General features: G+C 30.1%; 1 protein-coding gene across 1 annotated transcript; it reads right to left on the bottom strand.

Annotated features, from left to right (window-relative positions):
• Positions 1–1,380: 1,380 nt before the first annotated feature.
• LOC132607333 (probable mediator of RNA polymerase II transcription subunit 26b) lies at positions 1,381–5,943 on the bottom strand. Its single transcript, XM_060321267.1, has 9 exons — positions 4,821–5,943; positions 3,898–3,963; positions 3,696–3,778; positions 3,221–3,273; positions 2,881–3,008; positions 2,759–2,786; positions 2,348–2,655; positions 2,171–2,261; positions 1,381–1,913 (listed from the first exon to the last, which is right to left on the bottom strand). The coding sequence occupies exons 1-9, from the start codon at positions 5,253–5,255 to the stop codon at positions 1,777–1,779; spliced, it is 1,329 nt and encodes a 442-aa protein (XP_060177250.1). The 5' UTR covers positions 5,256–5,943; the 3' UTR covers positions 1,381–1,776.
• Between the last annotated feature and the right edge of the window lie 10,004 nt (positions 5,944–15,947).

The raw sequence follows: 15,947 nt of genomic DNA, 5'->3' as shown, positions 1-15,947 counted from the left end.
GAGGACAGTGGTTTTGTAAAGGCAATAAGTGGGATCCACTTTGGCTTTTCCCATAAAATCACCAACTCTCTGTTGAAAACAAATTGTCTTCTACTACTTTTATTATTGCTCTGCCAAGTGCTTAGTGCTAAGGCAAGTTTAATGACATATTAAGGCTCTAAAGAGACGTGTAAAAATCTTCTCAAATTTGAACAACCAAATGTTTAACATCCACAAACTCTTGTACAAAGTAAGTCCCCAAATCTTAATAATTGTATAAATATTCTTCTAAATTATCATTAAATAAAGCTTAAATTAAGTAAACATTAAGAGATGAATTGAGTGATACTTGAAAAAAAAAAAATCAAGTTAAATTTAAATGATCGGTCACCCGGATATAGAATCAAGCTCTTTTCTAGTCCATTCATATTTGTAAGCAGGGAGGATCCAAAGCATTGCTCCCTCCTATTCGAGGCCCAAATTAAAATTGTGTTGACATTTACTTCACTAGAAAAAATAATAAAGCTCCATTTATTTAAAAAAAAAAAAAAATTGGTTTGAACCGGCATTTCAAAGTTGAACTTTTTTTTTTTAAAGTTTGGAGTGAATTTAACACAATGTATAACTAAACATGTTTTTATTTTTTAAGAAAAAAAAATAACTTCTAAAAAATATTATGCCGAAACGGCTCCAAGTAAAATAAAATAAAAACTCAAAAAATGAATACTTATCATCTCGGATTACTAAGCAAACTCAATTTGTTTTAAAATATCCAATGTTTTGAAAAACAAAAAAAAAAAGTCATTTAGTATTTTTTGTCAAATATATCCTGATAGTTTCGACTAGTGAAGTGTTAATTAAGTGAGATGTTTAACCAGAAAAGAGTAGTTTTCTAGTTGTATAATTAAAACTACTATTTTTTAAAAAGAACGTAAAAAAAACATTAAAAACCAGATAGAAAAGTATAAAGTTATCTTTCGAAAACCTCTCCTTAAAATGTAAGAGAAAACCTCTCCTTAAAATTCCTTAAAATGTAAGAGTAAGGTCTGCATATACTGTACCCACACCAAACCCACTTATGCAGTGTACCCCCTTATGATATTACACTGCATGTATCGTTGTTGGCTAATAGTATAAAATTAAATGCACTTACCATGTGTCCACATCATTTGGTGTTGCTTATCCACCATTTTCCAAAGCAACAACCAAATCTCTAAAAGATGTGTCCCTACCTAAAGATCATCCAACCCCACTTGCTTTACTGATAACAAGGGTATTCAAAGCCCTGACCAATCTAACAACCAATAAAATGAATACCTTTTCACAAATCCTTATCCAAAACCAATAAAGTCAACAATCAGCATTAGCATAAATAAAAAAAACCATACCAATTGTCACATATAACCAGAATGTAACCATCATTTTATAACTCTAATCAATGTTTCAGTGTTCTGATCCAAAATGAAAATGTACTTATTCTGTGCAAATTTACAGTCAGGGTATTTCTATGAAAGCATAATGTTAATGCTCAAAAGATGGTTCATCCAAAACGGTCGATATTATGTCACTCCTAAAGATCAAAAAAGAATTAGACCAAAACGCGCAAACCCTGCACTTTAGGTCCAAGAAAATGTTTATCTAAGCATAAATGTAACTCCGATGCTCTCCCGATTTGAGAGTGGCCTACTGTTGAGGTCAATTAGATGAGATCCCTCTGTTTCCACAGCAAGTTGAGAATTTACTCAGCTGAGGTGGAAGAAACTAGAAATCTTATTGAGACAGTCTGTTGAAATCAATTCAGCGACGTCCATTTGCCCAATGCCGGTTATTGTTGCCAGGTCTCATATGAGAATTCTTAAGGCCAAGACCTTGGATTGGGCCCTTCTTCGGGATATCATTCAACTCCATAACCTGTATTGTCCGCTGCCTCTTGGCTGAAGGACAATCATAAAATACATTCAGATCACAAACAAACCTCATAGTCATGAAATCAATTGATTTCAATGTTTTCATAAGAAACCAAACACAAAATATATATAGGTTTAATTACCATTTTGGACCGTCCAAGAAAATAATAGCCAGAAAAAGTATATGTCTTGTGTATTAAGTATAAATATACATTTAATATACTATTGTATACATATAATATACATTAATATACACTAAGTTTAAAGAGGAGCAGAGGACCAACCGTTTTCAGCTTCTTGGTACCGTTCCTGGAGCTTTCTCTTTGTAGCCTCGAGTTTGACTTGAACTGCATCCTCATCTGAGCGTCTAAATTTCTATACGATGAAATTATGCACAATTAGATAGAGATCGGAGCTTTACACGAATCACAAGAGAACTGCCTTCCTTTTTAGATACTCACGTTTTGTTGAGACGGCACAGGCCTCTTCTGAAGTGTGCCTTTATCAGATTTCTGCTCGAAATTCGTCTCGTTAATCTTGAGCTTCTGTTCTGAGGCTGGTTTTATTGGTCTTCCAGGCCCAGAGTTACCTCCAGATGGCTTATTTGGTTTGACAATCGTTGTTTGTTTCTTGATTACAGCTTCCTGTTTCTTTTGTTGTTCACCCTTCCTCTCTTTCAAAGCAGCATCGAAACTGTTTCGAGGCTTATCCAGAGATGGCTTTCTGCCATTTCCACGGTTCTCATTGAATTCCCCACTGTTGCGAGGATCTGAAATAAAATCCCCAATCAAAACAATATATAGTGGGGAATCCGAATAAAGAACCGAATAGCAAAGATTTATTGAAAGAATATGGACACAAATTCTACTCACTTCCATCATCATCCATGCCATCAAAGAACTTCATTGTTCACACAAACAACAAAGAGAAAACAAGTCAGCCGCAACCCCCAAAGCAAAAAAAAAAAAAATCGAAGAGAGGAAGTTGGTTATACTTGTGACAACTCAATTCCAGTGGTCTGAGCATAAAAGAAAGTTAAGTCATCTAAAGGTGGGGAAGGAAGTCCTTCCTCCTCGTGATCAACAACAGATGCTTTCATAGACTCTGGAGTGCTTTCGGTACCTTTAATCAAGTAATAAATCAGTTCAAACTTCAGCTCAGAATTGCAAATGAAAACATAGAGAATAATTTTTTTTGGGCAAGTTAAATATTTATCGACCAAAAATAATTACATTTTCTAGCCAAATATTCAAAAAATATACAGCAATATACAAAAAATATACACTTGTTGGCTATTATTTTGAAGGGAGCAAGAGAAACTCTAAAACAATTACCTGCAAAGGTTGCAGTAACATTCACCCATTCATCTACCAAGACCTTCCAATCCCTGTGGTCCATAAAAATGCGATCAACAATCAGCTATGAAACAGTAAATCAGCAAGTTGCATAGATAAACAATAAGGGATACAAAACAGAAATTTTGCAAAGCACTGAATGAATAAAGTGATGACCATCATTACTATAAGTTGATAATTAATCTATCATGTACCCATCATTTATATGATAAACAACAAATAGCAGCAAGCATTAAAAAGTAATAATAGCTTAAAACTACAAGCGACAAAGCAAGCTGTCAGAGCCACCAATATGACAAGTTAGTTCGACTCAAAGACAAAGTTCAAACCTATGCGAAAATAACAAATTTAGTAACGTTAAAGATACCCCATTTCAGATTACTAGAACCACGTTGTGTGTTCATGTTATTCATAATTTTGCAGTTATTTCAGCAATAAAGAGAGAATTCCTTACTCAATCAATGTCCGGGATAGATGCCGAATATCCTTTGAGTTGTGCTTTCTGAGAGAATTAACTGACTTTCCAATCTCTGTGGCCTGAAACATAGAAACAATTAATTACGCCCAAAAGAAAATGCGAAATGAGATTAAAGAATTAAAACTGCAATATCAAAACAAATGGCGGATGAAATTCTGGAGGTGGCAAAAGATCAAACCTTCAAGGTCTCCACAGACAAAGCCATTAGTTGAAGCCTTCTTAAGCACTCAAATAACTCTCCAGACTGTCGAAAGAACAATCAATCAAAACCAGATTATTACAGAATACCCAAAACTAACTAATTCCCTCAACTATGCAAGTGAAATTGCAAACGATAGAAATCAAAAAGTAGTTTCAATACATTTTTTTAAAGCTAAAGAAAGCAACAGCCTTGTTCAACTAGATCAAAAGAACAAAAGGGGGAAAAAGGAAATGAAAAGCATAAAGGTTTCCAGTTATAGACACTAGTACAGAAAATACAATGGTCATGAAATTCAACCACAAAAGTCACCATTGTTATGTCAGACAACACCAGAAGTTCTGAAAAAACCAACAACATTTAAGCTCAATTATCAGCGATTCTTCTTCCTAGTGTCTAATAATCCTAAAAATAGAACTTTAAAATCTACTTATAGACAGTCCAATTGTTGAGTAAACAAATCCAAATACAGCAAAAATAATTCCAATGGAGTACTAATCACAAGTTAATAGATATGAAAAGCATAAAGATTTCCAGTTATAGACACTAGTACATAAAATAGAATGGACAACAAATTCAACCACATAAGTCCCCACTGTTATGTCAGTCAACACCAAATATTTTAAAAAAACTAACAACATTTAAGCTCAATTATAAAAGACTCTTCCTCCTGATCAACCCCATAACAAAAGAAACTTCAAATTCATCTACACAAAGTCCAATTATTGACTAAACAAATCCAAATACAGCAAAATACTTCAAATCCATGTATAGTATTTGTATAACAGTGTATAATCTATGTATATCGGCAAGAGACATAGGCCAATTATTGTGTAAACAAATCCAAATACATCAAAAATACTTCAAATGAACTGTATAATTAAAAGTTAATAGAAATTCACCTCAGCTTGGCTGTGATCAATAACATCTTTGATCCTCATAACCTCACCAAAAGTTTGTGTTTCTTCTTCAATTTCCTCAGTTAATGCCTCAGCTTCACCATAACTAAAATTACTCTTATTTTCAACATGTTGATCAATACTACTATTAGCTTTGCTCTCTTTACTAACACCACCAAACTCATTTTCACTCTTAACCTTTTTTTCATCATCATCATCATTAGCAGCAACAATTGGTACACTTAATTCAACTTTATCACAACCAAAACACATAGTGAATTTACAAGTAAATAACATTTCAGCAATTCTATCTCTTCTTAATTTAAACTCTTTTGGACAATCAACAGCTGCTACCATAACTGCATGCTCAATTATATCAAATATATCTGAATTTGCTGTCCTAAAATAATCCCTCCATTTATCAAGACTCTTAGCCATAACTGAAGATTTAGGACCAAAAAATCAACCCCAGATCACAAAATCAAATCTTTATCAATACCCAATTATCAAAATTCAATCTTTATCCAATCTTGATTACACCAACAAAAAAAAAGACACAAAATCTAATAAAAAAAAAAGGGTTTTTTAGCAATAAAACCTCTGGTTTTTTTCAGTTTTGACCCATAAGGGTAGTTGTGGTAACTAATAAATAAAAATCAGTTACTTTTACAGATGATCAAAACTGTATAGAATCAGTTTAAAGGCAATCTGACAGAAACAAATTGAGATAAATTTTTATAGGCTATTTAGGTTTGTCATATGTTGAAACTTTAAAAAACAAAAAAAAAAAGATGGAGATTTTTTTAAAGTAGAGATTTGATGAAGATTTAGGTGAGATGTAAGAACAAAAAATATTCTTGGCAAATCAATGGATGAATCTAGAGAAAATTATGCTGATTGGAAAGAAAAAAAAATCCAGAGAAGAAGAATATATGTTAAAGTATAATAAGAAATGTTCTCTCTCTCTATTTCTTTCTACCTTATTTCTCTTTGATTATTTAATTGTATAATATTTCTTTCAGTCTCTCTCTCGAAAATGCAATACAAGGTGCTTGAAAGAAAGGAAGAAAAAGTATTGTTTTCTCTTTGTTGGGTTTGAGGGGTGGTGTGGGGGTGGGGGTGGATAGCGGGGTAGGTGGGGTGATCATCACACATGGAGGAGGTTCATAGAAGAGTCAATTTTCTTCATTTGGACAAAACCCATGGAGATAATGAAAAGAAAAATAAATTATATATGAATAAAAGCTCAAGGAAGTGATTTCTATCTTTGCTTTGAAGTTGTTTCCTTTTTTTTGTTTTTTTTTTGGGAAGGACAAAGTTGTTGAAGAAAATGTAAATAAGATGTTACCTTACTACAATATAAATCATAATATTACAAATTTGTAATTTAGCGTGGTTTGATTTTTGTTATCTAATTCTGTTATTCGGTTAGGTCTCTTTTATTTTAAATCGATATATTATAAACTGATGATTAAATTTTTTTTAGCGGAATGAATACGCCTTTTTTTATTTTGAGTATTATCCATTATCGTTTAGTCTCGTTTAAAAAAACATCTCTCATTTATATCATGTTTAAGTTGCTTGTTTTATTCTCGTTGTAAACCCTAACTATGTTAGATTTTCTTGTATTATGTTCTTTTTCTGCATTGTAAATTGTAGTAATATTAGACATAAATTTGTATTTCATCAACGATCATTATTGTAATATTTATTATTATTCATTTAGAATTTCTTTATTATTCTATTAACTTAAACTGGAAAAAGAAAAAGTAATTGCATTTGAAAATTGACCTTTTAGATCTCTTAACTTTGAAACGAATAACACCTTCTTTATCTAGAATTTTATTTCTCGTCTCATTTAAAATTTTCTCTTATTTACATCATAGAGTTTTTTTTTTCGGAAGAAAGTAGTTGAAGTGATTTTTAAGATGTTATTAAAATTTAAATCACAATATTACAAAATTTGTACTTGTTGGTTGGCTTAGATCCTTTCTCGTCCCAATTCAACATATTCATGTTTTGGTCCTGCCCGGTAGCAGGCCTGTGTGCGAATTTGGTGCGGTTTGATTCCTAAAGCCCACAGAGAAGGGTGTGTGGAGCCTCTTTGATGATGTGATTATTATTATCCGACTCTATTATTCAGTTAGGTTTTTTTTTTGTTTTAAACCGTTTTTAAATCTTAATTGCGGAATGAAACACGTTTTTATTTATTTCGAGTATTGTCCATTCTAGTTTTGTCACGCTTTAATTTTTTCCCATTTAAATCAAATTTCCGTTACTTTTTTTTTACTCATCCATCTTTTCTATTATGTTAGATTTTCCTACATTATGTCCTTTTTTCTGTTTTGTACATCATAGTAATATCATACACAAATTTTTATTTCAGTAACGAGATTAATCTTATTTGGTACTTCTATTAACTTAAACTAGAAAAAGAAAAAGTAATTGCATTTGGAAATTGACTTTTTAGATTTTTTTTAATTGTGGAACAAATGACAGCATCTGTAGCTGAATGTTATCTGACTCGTCCAGTTTCCACTTAATTTTTTCTTTCGTTTACATTATATGAACCTTGTATATTCTGGTCTCATCCCACTTCGCTCCATCATGTTAGATTATTTCTTTTTCATTTTTAAAGTTTAATTAAGATGTTACTGTAATTTAAATCACAATATTACAAATTTGTATTTCAGTGATGTGATTATTGTCATCTAATTAGATTTTTCAGTTAGATCTTTTTTATTCTTGCATTATTTTAAAATAAATAAAAGATAATTATATCAAGAAAATTTGACTCTTTAAATCTTTTAGTTGCAGAGCGGATGACGTTTTTCTTCTTTCGAATATTGTCTATTCTCGTTTGTATCGCTTAAACTTTTTCTCCTTGCGCTCTTTTTTTAGTTCATCCCACCCTCTCTATTATGTTATATTTTTCCGCATTGCCCTTTTTTGTTTTGTATATCATAATATTTAGTTGGTACTTCATTTATTCTTATATTAACTTAACTAGAAAAAAGAAAAAGTAATTATATTAGAAAATTGACTATTTATTTTTTAACTACGGAGCGAATGACGTCTTATTTCCCTAGAATGTTATCTTGACTCGTGTTGTCTCACTTAAATTTCTCTCTCGTTAACTTCATATATTCCTTGTCTTTTTTAATCTCATCCACCTCACTCCATCATGTTAGATTGTTTTTCCTTTTCAATTCTAGTTATTTCTCGCTCCATCGTGTTTTATTTTTCATTTAAAGTAGAAAACTAAAATCTCAATTTACTAAACAATTAATTACTAGTTAATGCTATTATTATAATTTTTAAAAAGTAATTGAAGATGTTAAAAAGAAATTAAATGATGAGATTGAGGTGAATTAAAGACTCACATTATCTTGTTACAATAAAGAGATCCTATGCCAACCTAACATTGATATCTTAAATTAGGTATACCAAGGGTGTGTTTGGTATGGATAAGAATATATTATGAAAAATATTCTCGAATTTTATCATTTATTATAGAAATTATATTTTTAAGGAAAACAAGCTCCCTACAAATTAAGATAAATAAAATTTTCCGATGAAAACAGAGAAAACAAGTCAGATAAATAGTATTCTATTCGGATTGTCTCCTCCAAACTCCCAACACCACCTCCCCATACCCCATCATCCCTCCCTACCCCCACCCCTCATAGTGTTTTATATAGGGAAAACATCACTAATTACCCGCCCAACCCAAACTAATTTCCCGCCCATGCCCCTCCCAAACTATTTTCTCTTCTGCCCAAACCAATCCAAACTAATTACCCGACGTGCCCTCCTTGCCCAAGCTCCTTCCTCCATGATATCATCACAATACATTTATACATCATAATGGTATCATGGAAGACTAAGAGAATGACTGAAGCAGTCCTCCATGATACCATCTCAATATATTTATATACCACGATGGTACCATGTTCCTGAGGAGTGTCTCATTGAAGGACTGAAGCAGTGCTCCATGATATCATCACAGTATATGTATATAAGATGATGGTATCATAGTGATTTTTTTTCGAGAAAAGTGTGTCATTTTTAATAAATGAACATGATCATTCATAATGCTGTCTCAGTATATGTATATACCATGATGGTATCATGGAGAACTGAGAGAAGGACTGAAGCATCTTCCATGATACCATCTCAGTATATTTATAAATCATGTTGGTATCATAATTGAGGGGCATATTGGTAAATACTTTTGATTTTTTCTGGGGGGTATGAAAGTAATGGGGGTATGCGCGGATAATTATTTTGGTTTGAGCTAACATGCCTGATCTTTCCCCTTTTTATATATAACATACCGTTAAAATAATATTTTCTACCTACAATATTTATTTCCAAAAAAAATAAATTCCGCGGCTAATATTTTTCTTTAAACCAAACACACCCTGGTTTTCTTGTTGGATGGATGGATATACACATTACACACGGTACTCTAAATAGTTAATGAATACTTAATACGATCACAATTAAGGAAAATTTGGTCATATCCAAATTCCTACATAAATGAACATTAGGCAATAACTACAAAAGATGTAATCAAGTTATAGTTTCCATTTTAACTTTGATTGGTTCAGAAGTGGACAATTCTTTGAGAAACCATTAACCTTGAAATATCTCTTGGCTTAGCAAAATCTGATCATAAAGGCACCATATGACGTTATCGTTATAGACTAACAACACTTAGCCTAAATAATACTTTTATCCCCAACTTAAGATTAGATAACCTTTACGGTTATATGGAAGTCTCTCATCTAACACTTTAAGTTGTTAGTTAGAGTTAGAGCAAAAATTCATTTACTTAAGCTAAGCACGAGATTTTTTTAATAGGTGGGGTGAGACTTTGCTGCTTTTCCAGTTCTGATATCACATCAACATGTATTATCATCTCATTAAAATGTTAGGTTGTTAGAGATAACCCACATTCACTTAGGGCCTGTTTGGAAAGCCACCTAGTAATTGAAATTGGTGTAATTACTAGGGTAGTAATTACACAACCTAGTAATTACACAGTAGTGTAATTACAACGACCTGTTTATTTGTCATAACGTAATTACAGTGTAATTACAAGTGTTCTGTTTGGTTACACAAGTGTAATTACACAGTTAGTTTATTTAAAAATAAAACTTAATTATAAAAAATTTAAAATTAATATTTAAAAGATATTTGCCTTTATAAATGATATTAAATTAGTTATTTAATAACACATTTTTTGTTGAAAATATATTTATTAATAATCATATATTTGTAACTAATATTGTAAAAAATAATTGATATATATTTTTCCAATTAATAATATTTAATTTTAATTGATTATAAAACTTAAAAGAAGACTTTTTTTTTTTGTGAGAACGTCATGAATTGGATGTTTATAATATTTATAAATATAATGCCATAACATTATTAAAATGTTTGACACAAAAAATCCATCAAATGTAAGTGAAAAATAAACAATATGCAATGTGGAAGCAAATAACTTAAAATTGAAAATATAACCTAAATTCAAAATCCAAAAGAAAAAGTTTAACATAATACTCTTATATCAAATTTCAACATTACATAAGTAAGTTCCAACGTAACCTAAGTAAATAATTCAAAAAAAAAGGAAAATATAAGTCTATAACCTCATTCACAACGAAATTCTACTTTAATAACGTCACTCGTTATATGCCAGGTTTGTTAATGACTCATTTTTTCCAATATTAAGAGATGTAGTTTCAAAAATTTGAATAATAACATGGTTATGCTAAATGAATAAAATAAAAAAAATAAAAAAATACGAGCAATTACATGGAACCTAAAGAAGTAAAGATTGAGAATGAGAAGAAAGGAAATGAAAAATATATTTTAAAAAATAAAAATAAAAAAAAATAAAAAATAAAAAATAAATTAAAATAATAGAAATAAAAAAGAAATTAAAGTAAACAAACAAAGAAACAAACTAAAAAGTAACCCTGTAATTAATGCCTCTAAACTACACGCAATAGAACAATTTTGCCCTTAGTTAATATTTTTCTCGTTCCCATCCATGTCCTTATCAAAGTGACTAGATTTCACCCATATGGGCTAACAACAAAAGTCAAAGGGATAATTCTGCCCATTCGCAAAGTTTAAGGACAAAAATTTACATAGGATAATCTTTTTTGGAGCTTTTTGTTAGGGAAAATAAAATTGGACCTCAGAAGAATTTTGGCTCACTATTCACGTGGTAATTTGCAATCTCAATCAATCTTTTTTTTTTTTTTTTTTTTTTTTCAGCATCTCAATCAATCTCTTTAATCTTTATTACACCTAACCCAAGTTTCTGAACGTTGTTACGTGTGAACTGAACACATGCCCAAAACAGTGGCAAATAGTTACGTTTTTGCCAATAACTTATTCAAAGTCAACTGATATTCAAGATGATCTGTTAGTGATCAAGAAAGTACAGTCCACGCGTTTTAATTATGATAATTTTGTGGTCACGGTTGTTCGGAAGAAAAAAAAAACATTAGTGTAATAAGTTTTGATTTTGCACAAAATTATACTATTTCCTTCGTCTCAATTTATATGTCACCATTTGACTAGACACAATATTTTAAAAAAAAAGCAATCTTTTTTAAAAAAACTTCTGCTAAAATCAGCACGGATATATGTGTGATTGTAAATCATTTCATTATGGATAAAAATGAATTTTGAAGTTAATTTTTCTTTAATATGAAAGGTAACATTCTTGATATAGACCAAATTGAAAATAGCATCACATAAATTGGGACAGAGGGAGTAAGAGACTATTTTTTAGAGGCGAATGTAGACACTAAGCTATGATTCATTTGAAAATAATTTTGGCTCAAAATTTATATATATGTTAAAGTTATTAGTTAAGGTAAATAATTAATTTTAAACCTAGTAGGTAGCCCGATGCCCTAAGCTCCCGCTATGTGTGGCACTATGTGAGAGAGCTGGACCACAAATGTCTATTATATGCAGACTTACCTTACATTTCTACAACAGGTTGTTCCACGATTGAAACCCATGACTTCCTGATCATATGACAGTAATTTTACTAGTTATCACAAAAAGCTCATCTTCAGACTCAATAAATTAATTAAATGACTTATGATAAAATGTTAAATTCAAATTCATAGGATTTAAATTTTGAATTATCATTAGATAGAAGCGTTTTTTAGCGTCACTAGCGTGTGAGTAATTTCTTACGTAACAAAGATGGGGCCCTAAGTACATGTGTGATGTGTATGACAATTTGACAATATACATGTTTTCTTTTGAGTGAGTAATTGACTTTAAATTTTGTGCGCTGTTAGTTTATAGACTTTTTTCTTGGAAAATGAAAATAACATATTGTGACTAATTAAGTTAATTTAATAATATAAAATTTTTTTATATTGCCAGTGTATATGAAAATAATATATTGTGACTAATTAAGTTAATTTAATAATATAAATATTTTTTATATTGTCAGTGTATAATTTAAATTCAGAATTTTATCATTTGTAATTTGATTTGTAAGGGAAGTAATTAATTGCAGGCATAGTTGTAACTTGTAGTTTGTAACCACAGTACCTGAAATCCTGCCACATTAATCGGTAAGAAAGAAAATAAGAACAGCGATTACTTGAAGTTATGAAACGTGACTAACACTTTCTGTTAAAGGACTCAAGATTATCTCAAAAATCATTACACGTTTAAATATTTAATAAAAGGAAGACTTGTACATTCCGGTTTGTAGCACATTAACTTGTCATCTACGACATATTGTATTGTTATATAGTTCACGCAAATAAGCAATTTCTCTTTAATAAGTTATTGATAAATTTTATTCGAGCACCTATTTTGCTAGACGAAGCCATTTAGTTCTTAAACGAACTAATTTCCTAATATTAGCTGTTAAAACTACATATTAATTTCCTTACCAAAAGATCTTATATTACGTCAGTATCATCAAATTTCACCATCAAAGAGCTAAAAATTAAATGATGCATGTTGAAGTTTGTCAATACTCATAGAGCCTGTTTGGATGGGCTTATGCCTATAAGCTGAAAACAGCTTATAAGTCAAAAAAAATAAGTTGGGGTAGCCCAACTTATTTTTTTTGGCTTATAAGTTGTTTTCAGCTTATAAGCTGCTTTAGATAAGCTAAATTAAATTGACCCAATTATTTTTTTTAGCTTATTTTAAGCACAAAATGACTTTAAGCTGGCCAGCCAAACACTCAAAAAAGCTAAAAACAGCTTATAAGCAACTTATAGGCAACTTATAAGCCAATCCAAACGGGCTCATAGTCATATAGTACTTTAATAGTAGTACTTTTTATATATAAACGATTACCGACTAAATTATTAGATTATGATAGAACTTAAAGATATATATTACTAAGCATCCGCATTAGGCTTTCGAATAAACTACTAGCAGTATAATCTAAGAATTTATTTATGTACAACAATTTATGACATATTTTCATCATCAGGTTAAATAACTTATGATAACAAGTACGTATAACTCTCAGTAATAACCCCTATTTTTTCGACAACAACCCTTATTGGGTAATAAAAATAAAGTAATTATTCATTATAGGCTTACATAACAAATTAAAATGAACTGATCACATAACAATATAAGTTAAATCCTTAATCTAAACTATCTCAACGACTCAATCCCTTCACGAAATCAATTATAGGCCCCGTTTGGACATGGTTTGAAACCAGGTTTGGACATACAATTTGAATATTTTAAGTTGTATTTTCTCCTATAGACATAAAAATTCCACAAATTGTGAAAATTATCAAAACATTCTCAATTCTTATACAATCTTACCGAATGAGCAAATCATAGTTTATAACAAAATTAATACACTACTAGAAGGCTTTTCTAAAAAATGCAACATCAATTAATCAAACTTTACTTCAATAAAATCGAAAATTTAACATGAATAGTAATGTAATTACTATTTAATATAATCTTCCCACATAAATTAAAGATTGATAGACATAAATAAAGGTTGGTGTAAGTTAATGAGATTGGTAAATGATTGATGAGAGTAATTGTTAAAAATATTTACCAACTTATGGATTTTTTTTATAAAATATTAACTTATGGGTTAAATTTTATATTTAAAAAGGTTGAAACCATAGTTTCAAACCCAAACCAAGCTTGTTTGAATGATTTGAGTTCAAATCATAATTTCAAACCATGACTAAAAATTGATGACCAAACGCTAGTTTGAACCATGGTTTCAATTTTGACGGCCAAACGCCTACATAGAATCCCTAGTACGTATCGTTTTTTGTGTCTTAGTTAAGATAGTTCTACGGTGCTTTATGCGCCTGACTTTTTTTTTTTTTTTTTTTTTTAAGTAACAACTGACAATAATTTTAGCCAGTGAGCACTTACCATTGACACGTTTTTTCAAAGAATTATTGTTGTTAGTGTCAATATTATCGTAATATTAATTTATTTATTTTTAAAGTTTAAAAATGTAGTAGGACAACACCTTCAATAGTGATGGGAGAAAAACTTTATAACGGATGAGGCATAGATATGACATGGTATGTGAGAAAATATTTTATTATAATTATATTATGGGCCCATCACTTTATGTTGTTCCTCCTCTTGCTTTCTTCTTCCAAGTTTTTTATCATTTCTCTTTTCTCTTTTTTCTCGTTTTGCATCAATTTTAAAATCAATTCTATTATATGTAGATTAATTTTTTTAAGATATTCTTCCGTTTTATTATTTACCTTTCAATTTTTTCTTAAAAAATTAGTTAAACTCCGTACAAGTTTAAAAGAAACTAATTGGCACTAAAAAAAAAATTAATGTAAAAATTGATAGCCAAATATGAAGCTATATTCTGTACCCGAGAAATTTAAAGTTCTAAGTGTCATTAAAGTAGACCCTGAATTTAGTGGTGTGCAAAAATCGGTTTAACCGATAAACTGAACCGAAAAAAAAAAGTTATTGAGTTAGCAATCTATTTGGTTAATGATTTTTTAAGTTCTAAGTTTTATGAACTTAAAATTTGAAATCGAGTGAACTTAGAACTTAAAAAATCATTAACTAAATAGATTTCTAAACCAATAACTTTTTTTTTTCGGTTCAGTTTATCGGTTAAATCGATTTTTGCACACTACTAAATTCAGGGTGTACTTTGATGACACTTAAAACTTTGAATTTCTCGGGTACAGAATGTAGCAACTTTGAACAATATTTACCAAAAGAAAAAGGAAAAAAAGAGTTCCAATAAATTTTCTAAGGTGATTTTACTTTTAAAAGCATCCTACATTCATTTTTACTTATCAGTTTTTGCATTAATTTTTTTTTTTTGGAGTGCCAATTATTTTCTTTTAAACTTTTACGGAGTTTAACTGATTTTTTTTTAAGAAAAAATGGAAAAGATAAATAATAAAACGGAAAAATATCTTTAAAAAATTTGATTTGCGTATAATAGAATTGATTTTAAAATTAATGCAAAAAAAAAAGACAAAAAACATGGAAGAAGAAAGAAAGAGGAGGAAGAACATAAAGTGATGTGGCTCACAATATAATTATAATAAAATACTCCCTCACATATCATGTGATATTTATGCCTCACTGGTTGTAATGTTTTTGGTGATGGGATAGTATCTGATCTTATCTCAAACAGCCTCTTAAAAAAAAAATCTCTGCACTACGCGTAAGAAAACATTACACTGCCACGTGTCGAAATGATCAGCGCTTTCGCAATTCGCTACACGTTTATTATGTGGTTGAGTTTATTTTCTCCATATAAACTTTGTGCAGTGTTCGTGTATAATTATCTTACGTTATTATTAGATTAAATAAATTGACCCACAATATAATAAATATTTTTCTAACAAATTTTATGTAGAAATTTTGGAAATTAAAATACTAAACCTAATTTGGCAACCTTAGTCTATACTTTGATTTTTTCAGTTATTCTTCCCATTCAAAAATTGAATATCCAGCACAACAGGTCATGGAGGAACCTATATTGCTCGTATATGAGTATTTTATTTTTGGTTTATCACTCGGTGTTAGGTATTCGTATTGGAGCTCGACTATATCTGAATTCACCGTGTGGGGCTCCATTCAGGG

Source organism: Lycium barbarum, chromosome 8, assembly GCF_019175385.1.
Source record: "Lycium barbarum isolate Lr01 chromosome 8, ASM1917538v2, whole genome shotgun sequence".
NCBI classification, from domain to species: domain Eukaryota; kingdom Viridiplantae; phylum Streptophyta; class Magnoliopsida; order Solanales; family Solanaceae; genus Lycium; species Lycium barbarum.
The sequence above is the reverse complement of the archived record's forward strand: the minus strand, read 5'-3'. Positions and strand labels throughout refer to the sequence as shown.